This window comes from Centruroides vittatus, unplaced genomic scaffold (assembly GCF_030686945.1).
Source record: "Centruroides vittatus isolate TY-2023 unplaced genomic scaffold, ASM3068694v2 contig_5, whole genome shotgun sequence".
NCBI classification, from domain to species: domain Eukaryota; kingdom Metazoa; phylum Arthropoda; class Arachnida; order Scorpiones; family Buthidae; genus Centruroides; species Centruroides vittatus.
Window position 1 is genome coordinate 1,801,599 of NW_027122286.1, and position 21,854 is coordinate 1,823,452.

At 27.2% G+C, this 21,854-nt stretch overlaps 1 protein-coding gene across 1 annotated transcript; it reads right to left on the reverse strand.

Annotated features, from left to right (window-relative positions):
* Positions 1-3,851: 3,851 nt before the first annotated feature.
* On the reverse strand, positions 3,852-21,543 carry VhaPPA1-1 (Vacuolar H[+] ATPase PPA1 subunit 1). Its single transcript, XM_067273877.1, has 7 exons — positions 21,396-21,543; positions 14,871-14,919; positions 11,753-11,836; positions 8,224-8,371; positions 8,077-8,137; positions 7,808-7,998; positions 3,852-4,262 (listed from the first exon to the last, which is right to left on the reverse strand). The coding sequence occupies exons 1-7, from the start codon at positions 21,466-21,468 to the stop codon at positions 4,233-4,235; spliced, it is 636 nt and encodes a 211-aa protein (XP_067129978.1). The 5' UTR covers positions 21,469-21,543; the 3' UTR covers positions 3,852-4,232.
* Between the last annotated feature and the right edge of the window lie 311 nt (positions 21,544-21,854).

Consider the following 21,854-nt stretch of genomic DNA (forward strand, 5'->3'; position numbering starts at 1 on the left):
CTTAATTTCTATAATTCAATAATTTTACATAGGCTTGCATAAATTTTAATAGAAAATTGTATTGCGTTTAACAAATCGCTCAAATGAATTCGATTTGCTTAGATGAATGAATATCACTTCATGCAGTTAATAACATTTTCCTACAAAAATTTTAAAAACAACTTTTATATTTAAGTAGATTTCCACTTTTATATATAGCTTGAAATTTAACAATCTGTCACTTGCACATTTATACAAAAAGTTTATATAGGTTAAGATTCCTTTTTCTTTATGTTTAGCAATAATAGACATTCAAATATTGTATCATTTCCTTTTTTGATCTTGCCTCTCCTTTTGTATTAGATGAATACAATCTTATTTAGGGAGAAAAGTCAACCTATCTTCTATGCTTATTTCAATAATGGAATAACCTGGATAACATATTTTGAATTGTCAATGTTTAGATGATGTTTTGACTTTGTCCTCCTCTCCTTTACTGAACAATTACATTTGAGAGGGGAGAATGAGTCTTACTAATGCATTACTTAAATGTCCTATACTATTTTAATACATACCATGTATTTATGTTATCCTCTATGCTTGATGGAGAAGATAACAAGCTACAAACAAGTACATTATGTAGTGTGAGGAACAAGGATGACAAGCTACACACATTTAAATGATCTTTAATGAATTAAAGAACGCACCCATGGAGCAGTCACCAATTATGCCGGAAAGTCCGTTGTTCGCAGCCAGTCCGTTGCTCGAGTCACGTAACAGCCAAACAGAAAGTCCGTTGTTCGCAGCGTCCGCTATACGAGGCACCACTGTATATGCATGCTGACTGGGTACCGCAAGCTATCAATACAATCTGGCTGTGTTAAATGCTTCGAATGACGTCAAACAAGTGTGCGGAAAACCACGGACTTGTTTGTTGCGGAAAACCTCCACACAAGCAAGCAATCGAGTTCCCACAAGCATCGCACTGACTTAAAACAGCTAGTGAACTAAAAGGAAACACAAATGACAAAAGAGTTTACACATTATAATAAATTATTATTGGCATATTTGTTCTCATATAAAAAGTATCAATATATTGACAGTCAAAACTTTCACTTAAGCATGTGGTGCATACTAACCAAGCCCAGAGAATTCGCCCCTGGTATAAATGTAAAAAATAATAATTGATAATTTAGTTAATTATCCAAAACTTTCACATTTTGTATTGTGTTTTTCTGTAACTAACTTTTATATTCTACTCAATTTTTAAATACATTAAATTTCTTGAATTTGTACAGAAAATTTTATTTTAATAATAAATTCTCAGGATTGTGAATTAGAAGTTTTAGTGAGTGAGTTGATAAAGTGATTGAAGTTCCTCAACATATTTAATTGTTGAGCTGCAATTTTCAATTGTAGACCTATAAATTCCCACTAGCATCTGTCTGTAGGTTTCTACAGACAGATGGACACCAGTGGAGAAAAGGTGATGAATAGCACTTGCATATTCTTTACATTTCTATAATTGTAACCCCCATGTTAAGTCGTTTCACTGTGACAGTTTTAATGTTCTTATCAGCAGCAGTGTATCTTTATTTAAAGAGAAAACTTAAAAATTAAGATGTAAGATGTAATTAATGTAAAAGAAAAACTTAAAACAATTTTTGAAAAATTGAAAGAACTGCATGCCTTTAAGTACAAATACCTCAAGCACATGCATTAATCCAATATTTCTCAAGTTCACCTTCCAGTAGACCCCTTTAATAAATCTTTTGGCAGGTTCCCTAGAGTAGAATTTAATTTAAATAAATAAATATATAATATTAATAAGTGTTTCTTAAAATAATGTTTTTGTTTTAAACATTTTCATTTAATTTAAATTCTTTTTGTGTGTTTTTTAATTTAAACTTTAATGTGTGTTTTACTAAGGTAAATATTACAAGAAATATTTTTTTTAATTTGCACAGTATGATATGCTTCTTTTTCTTCTATAAACTCAAGGATTCCTGTCACCACATTTGCAAACCTGCAGGGATCCATGGACTACACATTGAGAATTCTGCTATCCAAATTATCTTAAATACCTGCACATAAAAATTTCTATACACTATGCAAAAATTTTCAGTTTTCAGATGAGATAACAAAAGCAGTTAAACATCTTAGGACGAATAGATTGATGGGAGGGCAATGTAACACTTGGACAATCTGCCAAGTCTCCCAGGACGACTTTCGGGAAACTGGCCCTATTTAGATGTAAAGAAAACCCATGAAACTCCATGTGACCAGCCCATTGTTGATATGCAAATCTGTGATCACCCATCAGTGTTTTATCCACTCAGCCATTAATGAGCTAAGCATATAAAGGAAGCCAGTATTGAGGGCCAAAACCCAACTTGTGTTGTTTTAAAATTTCAAGTAATTACAAAAATATATAATTTTTAATGAAATTATTTAAATTGTAAATGTATGTAATTTTTCCTATTAACTTTTAAAAGTAATTTAACTTAGTGTAAAGAGGTATTTTAGAAGTTAGATAAAATGGCCATGATGGAAAAATAATTTTAATATGGAAATTTTCTTGCTAAATCTGAAATTTTCCTTTTTAAAGTATTTTTTTGGTGTTCATTACTTGAAGTTTGTTCTTAACTAAAATTTTTAAGCCTTATAAAAATTCATTCTGTCATTGCCATAAATAAATTTTGCAGTTTTGGGTGTCAAAGTCTGTTAATTACTGCATGTTCTAAAAATAAAAATAATAATTCATGGCATTGACTTCAATTTTCTTTTTGTTAATCAATGTATTACACCAATTTTATAATTGTATACTATACTATAATGATAACATATGCATAAATTAAAATGTTCTTTTAATCTAAAATATTTTTATGTTAACTTATCAGTTTAGTATTGCATGGTAAAATGGTAGGTCTATTTAATTATTTGTATGATTTAATTCAAATTTTCCAAACTATGTAGTAGTAATTATTAATTGATTCTTAAATTGGTTTTATTTTGTGTGCTATAATTTTGTGTATGTTTGGGAGAGATTCTGAGACTTGAAAATATTCTGCATCCCTGCTCATAAATTGCATTGCATCCTACTGCTTCTTGCTGGCCTGAAGATGGGTTATATTGGGACAGCCATATTTCAAAAATGAAATCAACAAAAGAATCAATGAGACATTCAGCTTTCCATGACTTTTTCAGAACATTAATGAAAATTCCTGAGTTTCCAGATGGGTAAACCCTATATACATATATTTTCTTCATTTTACTTTGATAATTTCTAGTCATTCCAGTGTAATAAGTAAAAAACTTTAAAAGAAATTGTTTAATGTACTTTTGAAATTCCTTCTACTAGTGTTTATTCATGCTTATCACAAATTCATCAAACCTGCAATAGGATAGTCAGATGGCAAAGAATAGGACTTGACATATCTGGTTCACATTATCAACAAAAATTTGAAAATCCAATCAGGACTTAAACTCTAATCTTTCAGAGCAGCAGGCTAATGCTTCACTACTTTAATGCTGTCAGCAAATCACTTATGCAAAAACTTTATGATTTTACATTCAATCATTTAATAATTAACAATAATAATACAATCATTTGACAAAATCTATTAATTCTTTTTGCTTAAAAGTTTGAATGTTTCATCAATTGCAACTGACAACTGTTACAATGAATTCAAATTAGTCATAGGAAAAAATTTGCAATGAAGATATTTATGGACTTTTATACAATTTTTTAAAATCCAGAACTATAATGTATTTAATCTATGGAATAGAAAAACAATTTTGGTACAAAATGCCTGTACAAGATTATTTTTATAAAAAGGTGTGTATCATAACAAATATATTCAACATAAAAATTTTAACATTTTCAATGTCATTTATTTAAACAAAAATCCATTTAGCAAGCAAGCATCTATATAGTGTCTTGGAGAACATTCATCATGTTAAACAGTTTATCATCATCATTATTCTATAATTGAATATACTGTTTCAATAAATAAAAATAACCACAAAGATTTGAGCATTAAAAAAAATGAATTACAAATTAACAATTAAAACAAAATTGGTTCCAGGATAATCTTCTGACATGACTAGTAATCAAATAGTTCCACATTACAATATGAATAATTTACATATAGTTCATGACTTTCTCAATCCAATGGTTAAAGGAATGTCTTGACTTCACAAATGTATCTGTTATAATATCTAAATCTATATATATTTACATGTTAAGTTTTTCATTCTTCTCCCATGCTGATTTTGGAACTCTGAAAGATATTTTAAATTTAAAATTAATGTAATTTTGAATGAAATATTGACCAATATTTAAAAAATAAAACATAAATCGTTATCTATTAAGAATGATATATTCAAACTTTTATTACAGATTTCATCAATAATGCTAAATATAATCTTGACTTGAGGCAAAAATGAAAGCTTTTTGGATCAAAACTATTTTGCATTAACACAACTGAAAAATTAAATAAATTTATTATTTTATACTAGTAGTACCCACCACGCGTTGCTGTGGCTCAAAATGTATCTATTATAAATATATAACACTTCCTTCGCAGGGGGGGGAATTTCAAAAACTCCCTTCTTAGTGTACATTCTCTTGATGTACACTAAGTACACTATTAAAACGCAATCAAAAACGCAAAAAACTGCATCTAAAATAGTATAATAGAAACCAAGTTCTTCACGGTAAACCTTAATCCTGTTCCTCTCCCCCATGGGGGAATTTCGACATCTATATTATATAAATACACACGCATATTCAAGTGCAATGTTGTGTCAAAATTTCAAAGCAATCAGTGAAGAACTTTTGGAGATTAGCAATTAGGAACAAACAAACATGTACATTTTTATTTATGTAGGTTTTTAAAACTGAAAAACTCAATGAAAAGACAAAAGTGTGTCAATCTTGTAAAACATTATATATATATATATATATACACACACACACACAATATGGTAAAGAACACATTAAACATGGATCCATAATGAAATATTACATATGTATTACTTGTTTTATGACTAAATTAGATTACCAATATTATAGAAGATCAGTCTGTATTATCAGTTAATAAAATTTACTTATTTTGTATTTAAGTAACAATAATACAAGAACTTTCATATTTTAAGTATAACATACTGGAAAAAATTTTCTTAAGATTTTGGTTTGCAATACTAACACTAAACATTGACATCATTATACTGCCATACAAAAAGTACAAGTTAAATGAATCTAGTTGTATAGGGTAAGAACAACAACTATAGTAATAATGTTAATATTAATTTGAATACAATGATATAGTTGTGCTCAAATTTTAGTTGGAATATATAAATTTGTGAATTTAGTTAAATGACTGACTTGTCAGCAGTTTCAGTATCTAATTCAGAAAATCAAACAAAAGTTTGCATATTCATGTGGAAATGAAATAAAAAATTTTCAATAATGATCAATTTATTTGTAAAATAAACAACTATTCAATGTTTTGGGATCTTATGAATGGGCTTACAATAATGTCAAGTCCTACAGGCCCAGATGTAGTGGATGAAAAACAAACATAATAAGTGAATGCTGTGCATTAATAATTATATGTTTTCTCAAAAAATACCAAGAAGTTGTAAAAAACTATTCTTTCACTTTTTTACTGAATGAGACAATTTGATTAAAAAAGTAACTCTTAGTAGAACAATCTGTAACAAAACAATCTAAAGTAAAACATTTTAAGAGACAATAATTATATTCCAAATAAACTTTATAAGTAGATAGGAAATAATAAAAATTTTTAAAATCTTTCCATATTATGTTTTATATCAGAAGTGGTAAAGTAAATTACCAGTATTCAAGCAAAGGGACACTAATTAAATAGCAACAACAATGCTTAGTCAGTTGCTCATCATTATTTACATAAAGCATTCTTAATAATTAAACTGTTTTATTAATTTACTACTTCCAAAGTAGAAATAACTGAATGTGAAGTTGTGTGTGTTGTGTTTTTAATGGAAGATTGCTTTATAGATAGCAACATCACAAATTCATTTTTAAAAATAAATTTTTATGAACATTGAAAGAAATTTGTGGACTTTCACAAATTTTTCTATAAAGTGCAATGAAACAGGTTTGTAGGAAAGTATATAAATAAAAAGAAAAATTTCCTAAAGAAAAGCTCAGAGAAAATAAGACAAAATTCAATGTTACTGCAAATCCAAACAGAAACATGTTTACAAAGGCAGTGCAGGGCCACAAACAAAATTTCTCTTTTATTTACAAGATATCATAACAAAATAAACAAATATGCTTCCTTTCATTCAATATCAAACAAATATATACATTATCAGAAGTTTATGGAATGCAACTGACATTCTATGAATATAACTTATTGAATCAATTATTATACAGAGTGTTTTAAAATTGTCTTTACAACTTCACAGAATAAAAATTTATTCAAAGATGTGCACTATATTTTTAAATGCACAAATTTATCCACACATATTAAGATTCATCTACATAACTTTTGCACTGAAAACTCCTACCATAGTGAGATCAACTAGTATTAAGATGGCTGTTTTCATTGCGTTGCTTCACTATTACTAGCTTTGTATATCTGGACATGCTCCAACAATTCCTCATTCTTCAACTTGACAAAGATGATCAGGAAGGACACATTCACTTCCAGCATGATGGTGCACCCCTTGTTACCTTAGAGAAATACAAGTACTTCAACAACCAATTCTTAGGACAGTGGATTGATTGAAGTGAACTGTTAGCATAACACCTCATTTCCTGGATCTAACAAATTTAAATTTTTTCTTGTAGGAATTTGTTAAAGATCAACTGTAAGTGTCACTCTTACCTGCAAATGTGGCTGAACTCTAAACTCAAATTACCACTGCAGTTGCTCAAATGACACTGGAAATGCTACACTGTATGTGGGATGAAATTGACTACAGATGGGACATCTGCTGCATAACAAATGGAAGTAACATTGAACCATAAAAAACTAATGGTTATAACTTAAAATATTTGACTATATTTAAATGTTCTAAGATTATGTGTTTCTTCACCAGTTCACCAATATCTCAACTGAAGTTATAAAGCTATTTTTGAAATGCTTTGTATTTATAAGGGAAGTGGTATCTGTATAATGAAAGCCATAAAATTAAACTATAAATAAACATGATTTAAATTGTTTAATTAGAATGCTTAATCAATATTTATGCTATTGTAAATAATATAATATACAGGAAAACCATCAATACATCTAATAAAATACAACTTAAAAACAATCTATAAATAATATTTATTTCATATTAATATACAATATAGAAATCATTATTTGTATGTGTCTGAACATCTAATAATATTTAAGTCTAGTTCTTATGAATTAAACAAGAGTATTATTAGAGGTTCAAATTAAAAATTTACTCAAAAATATAAAATATATGTTTTAAAATGCAATATTTTGTATTTTTATTTTATTATTACTTACTTTTTAAACTGAACTAGAAAAAACAATTATAAAAATTTAAAAAGCACTTCTAGTTTATTCAATCTGTTAAATTTGTTGATCATTTTTATGAATATTTCTAATGAATATTTTACATTAATAATTAATAATGTGAATTTGCTGATTATATATTGTATATCAAGCATTGTTAATAAATGCTATCAAATGAATGTGTTGTAAAATATTTATTCTCTAATTAAGAAAAAATCATCATCATTTGTGTTGTATATTTATAAATAAAATTTTTATCATAAAACAACAGCATAAATTCTAAACTTTAGAAAATTTTTACTTACCATAATTATAGCCACAATGAGTCCAAATAAACCAATAGCACTGGCAAAAATCTCTACTATTAAGATCTTCACAAAAAGAACAGGATTTGCTGCATCAGCTAATGCAGCTCCTGATCCTACAATACCTACAGAAAGACCACAAAAGAGATTGCCCAATCCAACTGTCAATCCAGCTCCAAACATGATATATCCTGAAAGTTAAATTAATAAATTTCTTAAAATAAATAATATAAAATAAATTATAAAAGAGGAATATTTAATAACACTACCTGACATAAGATATTTTTCTCTAACAGCTCTCTCAGTTTCAAAACGTTCTGCTTTGTATCTCTAAGATGTATAAAAATGTAATAATAAATTGTTAAAGAAATTATTTTATAAATAACAATAATAAAAATAATAATAATATTTCCTACCCCCAACTGATTCAATAATACAATGGCTGTAATAATTCCATAAATTGCAACAGCTTCACAAAAAATGATGCTTACTAGATTTTTTGTTCGAATTCTTGGTGCTTTTACTCCTCCACCTACAATACTCACACCTGTTGTATAGATGCCTCTAAATAAAACAAAAATCGTTTATATTTTAATTTAGATTAAAGATTTTATTTAAAAAAATGTATTAACGTTTTATCAATATTAGTTAATATTAATATGAGCAAATATTTATCAACAAAAATATTTGTATTTATTATTCTTGTATATTAAATAACAGTAATAAATAATTTACAAATGTAGTATTAATACATAATTTATAATATTAAATAATGCTTCTAGCCCACAACTTTAATTTAGAATGAATTATTTAGCCTAATAAATAGGGTTATAATAAATTGGAGGGTTTATCACATCAGGGGCTGACTAGAATAAATAGACTACATTTTACTAAAAATAGCCTTTAATTACCACGATAAAATTTTAGCAGGAACAATCATAACATTAGTAGTTAATCTTTGGTTATGGTATATGCTTGTTATGATTGTATTAATGGATACTGGTGTTATACTGTATAATATACAGGATATGTAGGCTGATGTGATAAGCCCTCCAATTTATTGCAACTCTATTTATTAGGCTAAATAATTCATTCTAAAGTACACAATTTACTTAAAATATAAAGTTATTTGCAGAACTCAATTCCATAGGTGTGTTAATTTTAATAATTCTAAAAGCAGTAAATGTAATAATTAAATTTGTTGTTGTCTTTTTTAAATATAGTTTGACAAGAAGAGAGACCATAAATTTAGAATTTAATAAACCATATTTAAATTATATAAGTTTATATGCACATTTAATATATCTTAAATACTGTACCTATATTAAAGTAAAATAGATGATACATATGCAAATACACATTTCATCAAACAAAAGATATCAAACAGGAGTTTGACTAACTTTCTCTCATCTACTGAATTTACATACAAACTAATTTGAGATTTATCTGTTACAGTAGAGTCTGTTCATATAAATCTGTCTCTTCTTAGAATGCAAGTAACTTTCTTTTACATTTTGCTCTTTTCATCCTGTGGACACTAAGGTGGTCCACTTTTCATATTCATTGTGGATTCAGCCAGACCTACAACAGGACTACCAAATGGTGAAAGATGGGTTCAACCTATCTGGGACAGACCACCCTTAAAAAATTACAGATGTTTTCCACCTAGAGTCAATCATAGGTTCTCAGAGCAGTATGCTGATGCCTTAATTATCTTAGCAATCTGACCGTAAATGACAAATGATTAACCACTCCTAGTGTCACTGAATCAAACTCTTGAAATCCACAAACTATGCTTCTTCAGCTTCTGACATTCTGAACATGGAGAATTACTAAATGTTACTCAGTGTTACATCGTGGTTTTTATGAATTCTTTTTGGAAGTATACTCAATAACATATGATAAAATCTTGCTCTGTATAGTAAAAAACACTGGATTTAAACATTACTTATTATAGAAGAAACTTATTAATTCTAAAACTAGAACTAAATAGTAAAATTCACACCTTCCTCTCACTTTCCCAGCATCCACTGATTAAAAACAAATGTTTTCAGCTACCTTCAGTAGCCTGTATCAAGTTAAGCAGATTCTATATTGAACATTTGTAGCAGGTTCAGGAACCTGTTTAACCTGTTGCAGGCCACTGAAGGTAGCTGAAAACGCTTGTTTTTAATCGGTGAATGCTGGAGAGTGAAAAGAAAGCGAGAATTTTAATATTTATAGTAAAAATGTAAGTAAAATGTTTTAAACACATTTTGACATTTTTCTGTTAATTACAAATAGCTGTGTGAGTGTCTAGGCCAGGGATGCAAATCTTTTTGCATACAAGTGCTATATAGTAAACATATTTGTCTTTTAAACTGTTAATGTGTTCCAAAGTTTTAGACTTTAAATAATGAAATTTAAATAAATGAAGTGAATATGCTTTAATTAGAGTAAATGTAAAAAAGTTGGCTGAAAAAAGAATGACCAGTGATAAACTGAAAGAGTGACTAAAAAATATGAGCGATAAACCAAAATCACATCATATATTATGTTCCAGATGATGTCTCCCAATGTGCAACTTTGGACATGTGTGCCATAGATTGCCTAGACCAGGGGTGGCAAATCATCTGGAACTACTTAGATCATAGCACAAATTTGCACTAAATATTATTTTATGAAGTACCTGCTGACACAACCTCCACTCAAAATAAGACTATACTGTACTTACTGCAATATATCATTAATGCACAAAATTATATTGAAATTATTACATGTAATATTTGTTTGTAATCCTCAGTCTAAGTCATTTAAGCAAATTTCAATCAATCATAAAATCTTTGGAATAGTATAATAATGAATCTATTAGTTTTTATTGCATCATCATCAGAAATATGAAAAGAGCAGAAAATTTAATTCATTCTGGTAATTTGGCAAACTTTTAATTCTTTTCTAATAAAATTTGACTAAAATGATTATTAAATTCTCCAATATTGATTAAGCTAGTGCTATTCACAATATCTCAATTCTTATGTAACTGTAATTTCTAAACAATAAACAGTACTTACATTAGAAATAGGATTGTTCAAATTAACCAGACAAAATTCTGCTTGCGTGTACAAATCACATTTTTTAAATTTTGATTAAAATCTGAACAAAAGTATCTAATTCATTATTTTATAATTTTCAGAAACAACTGAATCCTTAGACTAAAGTAAGAATTATGAAATGTCTGACTGTAACTTAGAATTATTATATAAGAGAAATTTCTATATCATCTTAAATAATTACTAAGAAATATTTTTGAGATAGCTATAATTATAAAAATTCAAATAATAATAAATTAATTTGTTCCTTTATCATTTTTTTTAATGGCATTCATTTCTGATTGGATAAAATATTTAAAAATTTCAAATATTTGAAGTGTGCAATGCCATTTTTCTCTAAGTACATTTTATTAAGAAATTAACTCTAAATGAAATGTTTTCTGCTGCAAAAAAATAGTGTGTTGATTGTGGCATTGAATGTGGCTGTATTTTGAAGATGAATTTATGTGCAAGTCATAACATTTTAAGAGTCCAAAGTGCAAGTCACAAGAAATTTGGTGCTTAAAACATTACAGGTCATGTTTACAACATTTTATTATTCCAGAGAATTTGTAATCTAGTGAGTTTTTTTACCATTTTATTGTAAAATTGAAATGAATTCCTTCAAAACTTGAATTTATTCACTTTGCAGTGTTTTTTTTATCTCTCCTGAAAAGTTTTTTTTTGCTTTTACAATGTTATGGCATGCATGCTTCATTTATTAAAAGAATCTTTATAGCATTTAAATAAAATAATGAATTTAATTGTGTTTATTCACAAGAAAAATAATGGCATAAATTTTAACTGCTTTATCTTAAAATCATTAAAATTAATACAAAGCCTATACTATAAAACAATGTAATTAAAATCAACTCACGAAGCAGCTCCAACTACTGAGAGAGATATTGCAAGACCAATTCCAAGAGCACACCATATGTAAGGAGATACTCCTTCGAGAAACCTAAACATTTTAAAATTATAACAAATATAAAAAATACGAAACTTAATAATTATTCAAATTAACAAGAATATTTAATATATTTAAAACACAGAAGAATGAAAACGTCTGATGCACTATAATTATAAGTATTAATTCCCTTAAATTACACAAAACATTGTTTATGATGTATAATTGATTCTAAAAACTGTTGTTTTGTTTTTATAAATATTTATTTGAAAAAATACTTTAGAAAAAAGATAAATTATTATTATGAGTCAGAAAACAATAGAAGCTAATTAATATTTCAAACATCTTCAAGCTTAAATATAGAATATATTATGTGTGGTATATTTTTATTAGTATGAAAGTGTTTTAAATGATAAATGAAGACAATAGTATTAATTTGTGATTATGTCGAAAAAATGCCTTAGCTTATGACATAAATTTATAATAAAAAAATGGTTGTGAAATCTTATGACGTTTTTTAAGTTTAGCTTTTCTAAAATAGTAAAGATAAAAAAATCAGTAAAAAATGTTTTAAATAAACTACAGTCACAAAAACAAAACAATCAACAGAAATGGTAAAAACCCACATTAATGAACATTTTCCTTCATGTTAAATAGACATCTTTAGGCTCTTAACTTTTATATCCAAACTGCACAAGATTGAAAGCACAAGATGAAAACAGCACAAGCCATACAACATGACTGGCTACTTAAGCATCATCATTAGAGGCCTTAACAAACACTACAATTCTGACATAGCCTTATATATAGTTTGGAGAGATTGTGTGAAATGCTGGATGTCATATATCTTAGGATACTTGTAGCTCTGTACATGGACATAGCCAGACTCAATAATTTCTTGCTGGTTTTCAAAAAGAGCTAAATGATATACTCTCTCCTCAGGAATGCTAAAGATCAACCCAACTGACAGCACTTATTGGGGTCACACAGACCACCAACTTAACAGAGCATTAGAATATGTGACCACAAAATGACACATCACTACCTGTATAAAGGAACATTAAAGTTCTATAAATAAGGGCTTAACACCATTGCCTTGGCCATCTATGCCAGTGACTCTAAAATTGAAATACATTTTGACAGTACCCAAATTCTCCACTGCACAGATAATAGCCCCCTTGACTCAGACTTTTAGAGCTGTTAGAAATTTATAAAGCTGTTTTGAGAGCTGTAGCCATTAGCTTCAAGGATGTAGATTCATTTCCATTAGCATCTTGAGGTCTAAGAAACTGTCTAAGCAGCCAGTCCATCAATCAACAAGTCTCATATTTTGAATTAAGGAATTCAATCCTGTGCCATTCAAATATAAAAGTCAAGAGCCTGAAGATGTCCATTTAATATGGAGGAAAGCATTCGCTAATGTGAGTTTTTATCATTTCTGCTGGTTTTTTAGTGTTTTTGATGGTAATCTATTTAAAGTTAACTAGTTTTTGCAGCTGTTATTTGTAAAAAAAATTTTAATTTAGTGATAATTATGCAAATTAATTCTTACACTTGGATTATAAGAAACTTTACTCAAGTCACTTCCATAGTTGGCATAAGTTATTAATATAAATAAAAAACACTTTCACATTTTAAAATTTTCCTATAACAATTTATCAATCTTTCTACAATTAAGATTTAATACATGATTTATAAAAACAGTTTAAGATGGAAAATTGTGATATTTTTTGTAAGATCATCTTTTTGTTATTTCATTTATTTGTCAAATATCAATACAAATAAATACAATCAATATGATATAAAAATAAGACCAATATTAGAGTTAATCATGATAATTTTTATTTTATATTATTTCATGATTTGTCAGGAATAACAATTGTTAAAATATTTAAGTTTATGGTAAAAATTTTTAAAGATTGCCAGAATTTGATTCAAGATTTATGTAAAATAGATTTAGTTTTTTGAGAAAACCCCTTGGTTATAAAAAACTAAACTACAAACATATTAACTTGAATGTAAGATGCACTTTTTTTCAGATTATAATGTCTCCAAAAATAGGATGTGTTTTAGATTTGATGTAAAACGTCATAATTAGCAGCTTCTACTGCCACATATCTTATTTCAGTCACTAATTCCATTGAGTTATTTGAATGATTTTAATTTGTAATAGTAAATATTTGAGAGATCAACTTAGCTCAGTCTCATTTGTTTATTACAGTAATGCTATAAGTACTTAATTGCAAATTCCAGAAAAAGTTGTGCAATAGTCTTTCAAGAAATGCTTCTTTTCCAATGCATCAAACATCACTGAGGATGATTGTGTGTGGAAAGATGTGAACATTGAATCCAGTGTTGATTTTAATATAAAAGGAAGTTTCCAACTTTAACACCAGAGACGATAATGATATATAACTTATTTTATTTGGAATAAATGCTCAACAAAATTTATTTCAGCAGAATCAGTTCTGTTAACATAAATTTATCTTGAGTTCTCTATTTAAAAAAGAAAAAAAAAAAAAGCCTCACTGGTGTGCATGTAAAAATTAAGATGCATTTTAGATTCAATGGTGTATTACATTTCACTAAATATGGTAAATTAAGACAACAGTTGAGGTAAAAAATTTTTATTATTATTATTACACTGTAATAATTTATTTATTAATAAACTTTTAACAACACAAAGTTGTGATCAGCAATTCAATGTGTTACAATCTGAAGAATATATCGATATATGTATTTAATAATTAGTAATATATACTTTGCAGTTTCCATGAACAAATAAAATTTAAATAGCTATACACACCAATACTTATTGGATAGTAATATAAATAACTTCATAAATTAAAAAAACTTCAGAAACAGAAATATTAAGGTAGCATCATATTTTAACCTTTCTTTCACATATCACGTATACTATTTAAGAACCAACTTCTCAAAGATTTTCAATTTTCTAAATGCTGTTAAAAATACTAAATTCTATCAATCGCTAACATTAAACGGATTTTTATCATCCAAAAGAGAGAATTAATTTGCAAAAAATCTAAAAATTACTATAAACGAAAAGAATATTTTAGAAAAATCTTACCATGCAAAATCTATTCTGCTCCCTCTTCCAGTTAATACATAATATAATCCTAAAAAGAAAATTTAATATAAATTCATATTTTTCTCATTTGTAATAAATATTCTAAAAAACTTTTATTAAGTCTATATAGATACATTACTAATGAAAATAAATTACATACAAATTAAAAACAGAATATCTCATTAATCTTTTTATGCAATATAATTAACAAGCTTATAAAAGTGTTTTCAGTTTGAATAATAATAATAATAATAATAATTGTGAAAAATTTAAAAGCTTTGATATTATTTCAGAATAAACACTGAATAAACATCAGAATTAATATTTCAGTTAGAAAGATGAATTTTTTCAATCAAAAAGTTAATTCTAGTGTATAAGGTAAAAAGGTTGTATATTTAAAAAAAAGGTAAAAATTTAAAAAACCTTTAAAACTTCTTTAAAAAAGCAACTATGAGAATATATCCTTCTCAGTCTTTACCGATTTTCGAAGAGACTTAAAAACTATAGACTACAACTTTCTTTTAACAAGGAACAAGCTTTATTTATTAAATAAAGACTGAGAATGAGAATATATCCTCAGTCTTTATTTAATAAATAAAGCTTGTTCCTTGTTAAAAGAAAGTTGTAGTCTATAGTTTTTAAGTCTCTTCGAAAATCGGTAAAGACTGAGAAGGATATATTCTCATAGTTGCTTTTTTAAAGAAGTTTTAAAGGTTTTTTAAATTTTTACCTTTTTTTTAAATATACAACCTTTTTACCTTATACACTAGAATTAACTTTTTGATTGAAAAAATTCATCTTTCTAACTGAAAAGGATTTCTCTTTCCAATGTTAGTACATTACAATCCCAAATTAGAAATGAGGCACCACAGCAATCAAAACTTCAATCCTAATCTAAATGACAGTCTGTCAGACATTAGAATTAAACTTTCAAACAGATACAGCAAGTGATTGGTAAATGAACATAATCCATTCCAAGACTTTGTTCGCTATCCGAATTGTTCGTTAACCGATTATAGATTTACCATAGGTTTTTATGGGAATTTGATTAATTCGTTCTGGAGACCCCAAAAAATAAAAAAATATATACTTTCTTACTATGTTTATTTATATGTAATAATAAAAATACATATATACACAGTCTTGCATTTTTATTAGTCATGTTTTTTCTGTTTGTGAGGGTTAAAGAATCTGTCTAATGTCAATTGCTTTTGTCTCTTCTTCAGGATTTTTCAGAAGTAATTAATAGCATTGTAACTGTAGAGATCCCTAAGCCTGTTAACCTCAACCTGGTTTGTATGCCAATTTAAGACCATTGTTCTGACATCCTCCCACTTCTTCAAAAGATGTTTAATAGCAGATGTCGGCATTAATCCTCTTTTTCAGAAGAAAGCACATCTCGCCGAGTTTCTTGGTATTCTTCTGTAGTCAGATCCGTTTCCGGTTCCATTATGAGGTCTTCAAAGTTCTTCATTTTTCAGATGTGATTTTTGTTACTCCTTAAGCTGCTTGAATCTTCTTGATTATACTGTATCTTTCTTAGATAAGATTGAACTGCAGCTTACTGTAGACCTGTTCAAGCCATACTGCCCAGCAACATCAGACATCTTCTGCCCACTCTATTATACTCTCACCTTTCAAAATTAAGAACTGATGCAAAATTTAATGAGTGCCCATCTGACAGTCCCGCAAATACTATAAAAGAATTGTTTCTGTCAGAAAAATAAAAGGCAGGAATTACAAGGGAGAGTTTCAAAGTTCGGAGGAATACTATTCAATCAGTATATATCGGGTTGAGTGTCGAGTCGACATCTCCCGCGCTCCGTAAAGTTTTGAATTGTTGCCTGAAGACAAGGGAAGACCAATCGATATTTCATTATTTTACGTCGCTTTTTTTTGTGTTCGTTCTGTGAGGTGTTCGTTATCCGAACATAAAAATCTTTTGAGAAAGTTTTCATTATCTGATTTGTTCATTAACCGATCACCCACTGTATATTCAATTACAGAATTAGTTTAATCAAAATACTAAAATAATAAAAGTGCAACTGTTTCTATAAAACATCAAGTACAAAAAGTATTCATTGAAAAGGAAAAAGATTAGAATGTGCAAATATTGCAATGTATGATTCATAATTGGATATATGAGATACTATCAAAGTGAAGATAACTTTAACTTCTACTGTTGAAATAACAAAAATATTTAACATAACTGATTTGATCTATTGTCTTTATTGGATGTTTAGACAGACTTTAATGTTTGGAGAGATACATTTTTAGTAATAATTGGTATAATTAATTAATCAACAATACAAAAATACACTATCAAAATGAATTCTAAATAAGAATTTTACCTCAAAAATTGCATTATAATAATTGATATATATTTATACACAGTAATTTCTGGTTATTATGTTTTTAATAGTAAAAATAATTGTTAACTTTTTCATTACTGTTTGAAAGTTATAAAGTATTAATAATACTAATGTTAATAAATTCATATTATATTTAATTTAATCTGAATACCTTAATACCAGATACTAGTTAATCGTGAGATAACAAATCATAGAAAATTAATTTGATTCAGTTTTAATGAATTTTTTTTTAAATTTTAAAACACATTTAACTTTTTCTTAATTTTTGTTAAAAAAATAAATCATATATATTTAATGAATTCAATAAATTAAAACTATTTAAAGTGTGACAGATGTAAATAAAAGCAAAACCAAATTAACTGGATATATCAAAATTCTATATAATAAATTACATCAATTTGAAATACAGATTATCCTCAAAAATGTTTTAAATCAATTTTTGGTATTCATATTTACAATATAGAATTATAGTACAGGTATCCCTCATACAACACAGTTTCAGTCTAATATGGTTTGAGAATTTGGAAAATCCTCTGTACAAAATTGCACAATATTTAAGTACAAGCTTTGTTATTCTATATATTTTTTTCTTCGCTCTTGATTAACTAAAATTAATATTAATGCATAATACAGTACTTTTAATTGCAAATTTTAGTTAATTACAAATTGGAAATAAATTTTTGATTGCTTTAAATAAATGCATTTCTCTTAGTAACAAAAAACAATAGTATAATTAGATTCCAAATGTTAACTTATTGTTAACATTTGGAACCTAATGGAACCTAACTCTATGTTTTGTATTAGTTCTTTGTTTAATACAGCATGGATTCAAGTAACACAGCACTTTTTTGCAACATTACTATCATGTTACACAAGGGATACCTGTATTTATGTTTCCTATGATTATATATATATTATATATTTAGCAAACAATTTTGACTTCTACATTTTAAAATGTATTACTACTAATTCATAATTTTTGTGGACACATTTTAAACAATTTTAAACGGTTCTAAAAATTTAATATATGTACATTAGTTTGTTATAGCAAAGCATATATATTTAATTTTTAGAATACTTAAGTATAATATGAACTATAGTTAAATATTAATTGTGAAATCTTTTCATATTAAACAACAGAGAGAGACAATTGTTCTAGAAATAATAATTTAGCAAACTGAATGAAAGTGGTGGTGACAGGTTATTTTGAAAAATAAAATTAGATAAAAAGCTAAATATCTGATAGGCCATATGAGATTTGGATTTTTATTGAAGCAAATGAATTTAGAATTAACTATTTTTTAAGTTGATCTAACAATCTAACAACTTAAGTAAATTACATATTGTCCTTTTTAATATTGTTGATAGAAATCTCTATTTGAAGTATCTTTTTAGTCCAACATCTGTTTCTACATAGTTAAAATGTGATAACCACAACCACAATGTGTTATGTTTCATCCAATCAGATAATCATCTTCAATTTTCAAATTGTATTCTTTCTGTTTTGTTTTCCATTCCATTTAAACCTGAGGACATTTTAAATAATGTCATAAACATATGTTTTATTACAGGAAAATGAATTTTGTTGGATTTTAGTGGTTTCTGTATTATTTTACAGGTATACCTCGCCTTACGTTGGTAATTGGTTCCAGGAGATGCGACGTAAGTCAAATTTACTTGAATCCAAATTTACTTGTCACTAGGCTAAACCACAAATTACCATTCCCAGTTCTGTATTTTATTTATAAATGCATTTTTAATAATGCATGGTTAATAAGAATCCATTTTAAGCTTACAAACAAATAAATTTTAGTTTTTAATATAGTACAGAAAAAAGTAATCTAAATTTACAAATACATGTACTGTACATACATACAGTACATACTTATAAATATACATGTTTACAATTTGGTGATGTTTACAGTACAACGCAGACTCTTTATTTGTGAATGTGGTTTCTCTAAGACAGGGGTCCCCAACCTTTTTGTACCTAAGAGCACATTCTAGAATACCGGCCGGACGGCGGGCACCATTTATTTTTTCAAGGTGAATTTATACTTGGACATAGTTAATAATACATACACATAATGTACAGAAAACATTTAATTCCAAAAATGTAATAAAACATACACAAGACTATTAACAATAATTTTTACAAAACAAGTAATTACTAAACAATGCATACAAAATCTACAGAGTATAAAAATTCTTTATAAAAAATATAAATCTGAAAGTAAATGTGATTTTTGGCATTGCATTTCATTAGCCATTGCTTCGTAATTAGGAGAGTATGATGATATTCCTGCTCGTAAGCAATCGTCAAGGTGTTCATCTGTAAGTCGTGATCTGTACTTTGATTTTATGATGTTCAGAATGAACTGGTTTATTTCATTTCAGGTATGGGAAATTTGGTTAGTGAAGATTTGGCGGAGGGAAAAAAGAGATCGGTCGCATTTTGCTTTGTGCTTTTATCTGTGTTGGACACCATTTCTACTTTTGAGTGGTTAATCATTAAAAATGAAAAAACTTTTACATAGCATTTTATTGAAAACCGAAATATTTTTATTTTTATCGTGGTCGCACAGCGGCGGGCACACGTAAAACGATCGGCGGGCGCTATGGTGCCCGCAAGCATAGGGTTGGGGACCACTGCTCTAAGACATTATAAAATAAGATGATTTTTTAAGGTTAAATAACAAATACAGCTATTAAAATTATTTTGCAATAATAGAAAATAAACTAATATATGTTAAATTTACCAATATCAAGTGACGCTGACAACAATGCTAAATGATAGATATTGGAACTACCATGGAAAATGCCAATAATGAGCACTTAACAACTGCTAAATAAGACAACACAGAAACACAGATGTTTTCATGTTTCGTTCTCTAGGATTTATGATGATTATACTAACATTTACTGTAAATGTACATATTTTAATATGATTTTATGTGCTTTTAATGCTTTTCTAGTGATATTACATTATCAATATTTGTGGCAGATAGATGTAAAGTCAAATAAAATGCCTTAAACTTGATTTTTATTTTTCCATTTACTTTTTTGACAAACAACATATAATCGAGAATGATGTAACTCGAGGTATACCTGTATATTATATTCAATTCTAAGTTAATTGTGTTTGACCAAGCTATACTGTTCAAAGCATAAAAATAATCATTGTTAGGTAAAATAAATATATTTTATCAAATTTTGTCAATTAATTAAACAAAAAGTTTTCCAAACTTTTTAGCACTTTTAAACTTATGCTCACTAACATAAATAAAACATTGTCATTCATTTTATTTGTTTCTGACAATGAGCAAAACTCAAATAAGTTCGAAAACACTTGTTTTTGTTTAACTCTTTCCATTTTCCAAATACTGTACTAAGTTTTTCTGTAAGCTCATCATGGACCTACAATACAGGCAGCATGGTGATGAAGGATGGGCTGATATAGCAGGTGAAACCACTCAAAATTTTTTTTATGGATTATAATCAAATCCAGGACCTAAGCAACAAGCTAACACTTTGTCCTACATTATATTCTAATCTTTTTAAACTAATTGCTATAACGTGTTTTTCTTAAGTTTTATGTTAGTTATATTCAAAGATAACCCACTTTAAAATATTGAACATATCTTGTACTCAAATGACTGCAGGTAAACAATTTTTGCATGAAAAATTTTATAACATTCAAATTCTAATTTATGATTCTAATTTTGATTATTATATGTGTGAATTTTTATTAAAATTCACATATATAATAATGAAAATTAAAATTAAATCTCTTTTAAAATGTATAATGATAGAAAATATGATTTTTTAAAGCTGAAAGATTACATAAATTGTAACATATTAAATACTTGTTGCATAATAAGGATCACATTACATTTTCTAATCTTCATAATTACCTCATTATAATCTTATGCATTTATAATGCATAAAATATTATTGATATTACGTTTATAAGCATAATAATCAAGATGATTTTGTTAAAATAAGTCAGAGAAATATGGATTAATGAAAATTTTCCTTTGATTTCTATCTTTATAATATACTCTCGTCTAGTCACAAGACTTGCTACAACCCACTTCAGGCAAATAAACAAATTGAATAATATATTAAGTAAAAATCATTAGATTTAACTTACCAACAAATACAATTATGCTTAAAGTTATTGAATATACAACATATTGAGTTTTTGCTAATAAACCACTACCCATTATTAAAATTTTCGAAAAATTAAAGACCAATAGTCCACTGCGAAATGTCGTCTGTGCGAAACGACCTCAAGTGGATAAATAAATTTTTCTAATGATTGTTTTTATTTTAATTTTAATAATAATTTTTAAAATATTATATTACGACTGATTAATTAATTTAATTATAAATAATAGGAAATAACATTATTATCTATTAATTAATCAAAATACAATTTATATCTTATTTTAAAAAAATTTTCTATTTTTTTTAACTTTACTGGCACTAAGAGGACTTTCTTCCTCATATCTATTATCATATAGGGCCGCTCTATTGTCGATTTGGCCGAACCCACGTGGGCTTTATTAAGGGGTTATGTCCACAGGACAGAGAGTAAAAACAAACCATT